This window comes from Calliphora vicina, chromosome 2 (genome assembly GCF_958450345.1).
Source record: "Calliphora vicina chromosome 2, idCalVici1.1, whole genome shotgun sequence".
NCBI classification, from domain to species: domain Eukaryota; kingdom Metazoa; phylum Arthropoda; class Insecta; order Diptera; family Calliphoridae; genus Calliphora; species Calliphora vicina.
The window spans coordinates 31,070,136-31,073,955 of NC_088781.1; the positions used below are offsets into that span (position 1 = coordinate 31,070,136).

A 3,820-nucleotide genomic window follows, 5' to 3' on the forward strand; every position below is an offset into this window, starting at 1 on the left:
GTTTTTCAACTCTATATTTTATTACGAGATTCAAACGTATAGCATATATTTTAGGTAATATTTGTAACCAGACAACAATAAATATTTTAATTCTTTTATTTATTCGAAAATCTTATTTTACTTAGGACACATATTATGTCAGAATTGCATTTATTCTGTTATCAAATTTCGAATATATTGAAGACATGTCATGATACATATGAAAAACATATCGTCTAACCTTAACTGAAGTATATATTTTTGTATAAATACCCATTGTGTTGGAATTAAGAGCTAGTAGCAAACTTATTTGTTGAAGCGCTGACAAGTTAAATACTGTAATACAAATATAATAAAACAAAATGGCAAAAATTATGGTAAATTAAAGAAATTAATTTACTAATAATATTATTTAAAAATAATTTTTGCGGATAAATAATAATTTCAGATCGTGTTTGTGACCTTATTTGGCGTTGCTTTTGCTTTGCTTCCAAATGTTCATCATATTGGTTCTGGTGGTGGATTCGGTGGTTTCCAAATGCCTTTCGGAGGCCATCCAGCTGGTTTTGGAAGTGGTAGCCTTGGTGGTTTCGGAAGACAACAAGGTGGTTTTGGTGGAGTTCATGGTGGTAGCCATGGTGGTTTTGGAGGACATCAAGGTGGTTTTGGAGGAGTTCGTGGTGGTAGCCTTGGTGGCTTGGAAGGACATCAAGGTGGATTTGGAGGTATTCATGGTGGAAGCCCAGGTGGTTTTGGAGGACATCAAGGTGGTTTCGGAGGAGCTCATAGTGGTAGCCTAGGTGGTTTCGGAGGACATCAAGGTAGTTTTGGAGGAGTTCATGGTGGTAGGCTAGGTGGTATGGGAGGACATTCATCAGGCTTCGGAGGAGTTCATGGTGGTAGCTTAGGTGGTTTGGGAGAACATCAAGGTGGTTTTGGAGGAGTTCGTGGTGGTAGCCTTGGTGGATTGGGTGGACATCATGGTGGATTTGGTGGTATTCATGGTGGAAGCCCAGGTGGTTTTGAACGACATCCTGCCAGCTTTGGAGGCGTACATCAAGGTGGCTTTGATTTAGGTGATCACCAAGGAAAAAGGATTAAATGGTAATCAAGATGGTTTCCAAGTGAGTCCCAAAATTTTTTTTGGTTATTTTCATGGGTGCTCAAGCTTAATTTAAAAGCTTATAGGGTAAAGTATTTTTGAGATTTTTTTCATATTTTTCGAAAGAGGTTTAGAGGTCTTTCAAGTCGAGTTTTGCCAAAAATTGGTTTGTCGGCCTTTTTTTGAGTTTTTTTCTAACCTCTTCCGAAAAATCTCAAAAATATTTGACCCTATAAGGACATACTAATGCACATGATAGTCTCATTCTTTGCACCTAAGTCGAAGTATATACATAATATAAAATAAATATCTAAAGAAAAATTAAAGTTCTATGTACATTTTTATAAAGGACTAATAACAGGTAAATGGCGCCAACATAATTTTGTATTCATTTAATTATTTAAAAAAAAATAAATTTAAACTCTACGCTTCATTAACTTTCATATAATGTCAAACATTTTAAAGTCTGATTAACAGTTCTAAAGTTTTACTTTAAGTATTTTGCACTCTTTTTTTAAAACTATAAACTTTGGACCTATATAAAAACAAAACAAAACAAATTTCCAAATTCTGTAGTACTACAAATTTTGTACGGCCATAGAAAACATTTATACCACATATCAATAAAATTATGTTTTTTGATCGAAATTTTTCTCTCCAATACAATTTTCTTCAAAAAATAATTTTCACCTAAACTTCATTTTAATCAGTAGGTTAGATGCTATACTATTATTCATTGACTTTAAAACGGAACACACGTTTTGTGCACATATTTTTTCGATCATATGAGTGTTTTACTCCACTAAACGGATATATATTTGAAAAACTAATTCGTTTAATTTGCATATAAAACTCAACAGCATGTTTTTTAGGTATAATCGTTATATTTCATTTGCATTTGATTTAGAACAAATGTTGTATTTTTAAATATTAAAAGTTACACAAGGGAAAAGGATTTTGAATTTTAAACTACAATTCGTTATATAGAATACAACTTCGTTGCTATAATTTGCCAAATATGTGTTGACCATGTTGGATGATGCTGACCCAATTTTAATTTCCATTTTATGTGTCCTGAGGTATCAGAATGAAAATGCTAAATATATTTGGTAATTTATTTAAATTTTTTTAGCAAATACATCTGCAACTATTAAAAAAATATTTGATTATTTGAACTATTCAAATAGTAAAACAAGTAAGAAAGTATGTTCGGTCAAGCCCGAAACTAAGTAAAAGAGCAAAAACATTTTTCATTTAAAATTTCAATAATTTATATTCGTGATTCATTTTCGAAATGGTCTTATATAGGAGCTATGACCAATTATGAACCGATCAGCATGAACTTAAGTCGTGTGATTTATGCCTACACGAAAGTTATTTATATTGAATTTTATGTATATACCAATATTTTTAAGAGATTTATGCAAATATTTCAGCTATGACTAATTATGGACCGATCACAATAAAATTTGATGACATGAATTCCGTATATATAATAATTATTTGGAGCAAACTTTGTGGAAATACCTATATCAATTAAACATTTATGACCGATAAAGTCCAATTTCGGGAGGACATTTGTATGGGGCTAGGTGAAATAATGGATAAAGGTACTTGTGCTTTACCATACAAATTTAAACTGATTCAACTCTGTTCTATTTTCTATTTAATTAAATTTTTAAATGAATTTATATGAAAAAACGTAAAAAACATTTTAATAACGTTTTTCTATATAACTCCAGAACTAATCGAGTCTCCATCTCAAAGTTATGGGCAATTATGTGTATATAATTTTAGACAATTTCAGCAAATTTTTCAATTTTCAAATCGCGATATTTTGGAAATGGAAAGGGTTTCCGATGAAAAAGTCATTGGTTTGAGGATCCATTTGGAACCGTTATACGTACATATAAAGACTATCAGACATCGATATCCCATTACAATTTAACACCAAAAAAATACATGCATATCTCAAATGCCAAAATTTACATCAACAAAATTTAGAAGATTTATTGATTCTAAAAACGCTAAATGAGGACTAAACATGTAAATTTTAACAATTGTGTCTATATGGATGACGTATAACGAAGAAATTTAGTTTTTGTTCATAAATTTGTAAAAATTATTTCTTCAAATTACATATTGTAGCAATTACATATTTAAATCTATTTGGATAAAAAAATCATTTTATTTTTCAACATAGTCTCCTTTGAGCTCTGTACAGTTGGTCCAATTTTCTTATCCCTTCCAAAAAATAAGATTTGTCGAGGTCATCAAAATACGAATATTTTGTGAGATGATTTCATCGTTAGAGACATATCTCTTTCCGTCTAGATATTTCTTCAGACTTGGAAACAAACAAAAAACAAACCATTCTCATACCCAAGTGATCATTCAAAATTGAAACCAATGAGCCATATGAGACGCCTATGGCTTCCGCAATCTCTAGCACGTTATTTTTTCAATTTTTTCGGGTGCAGAATTATTGATTTTGAGTAAATCAAAGTAAACTTCCTTTTTCTAGTAAAAGTTATCCATTTGTGTAACTGTTTGTTAAACATATAACTTTTTTTGTCAATATTAACATATGTATATTTAAAAAATAATATAAAGTTTGCACTTGTCCGGTTTCTGAAACAAACAATCATCACTATTGTAAATTTCATACGAAATATTCTAATTTTATTACGAACTTTAGAAATAAAATAACAAATGAACTTTTTATAGAGTTGATTTATG

At 30.4% G+C, this 3,820-nt stretch overlaps 1 protein-coding gene across 1 annotated transcript; it reads left to right on the forward strand.

The window, feature by feature from the left end:
• The first annotated feature begins 274 nt into the window (after positions 1 to 274).
• LOC135951929 (acanthoscurrin-1-like) lies at positions 275 to 1,388 on the forward strand. Its single transcript, XM_065501680.1, has 2 exons — positions 275 to 356; positions 428 to 1,388. The coding sequence occupies exons 1-2, from the start codon at positions 342 to 344 to the stop codon at positions 1,085 to 1,087; spliced, it is 675 nt and encodes a 224-aa protein (XP_065357752.1). The 5' UTR covers positions 275 to 341; the 3' UTR covers positions 1,088 to 1,388.
• Positions 1,389 to 3,820: the final 2,432 nt, after the last annotated feature.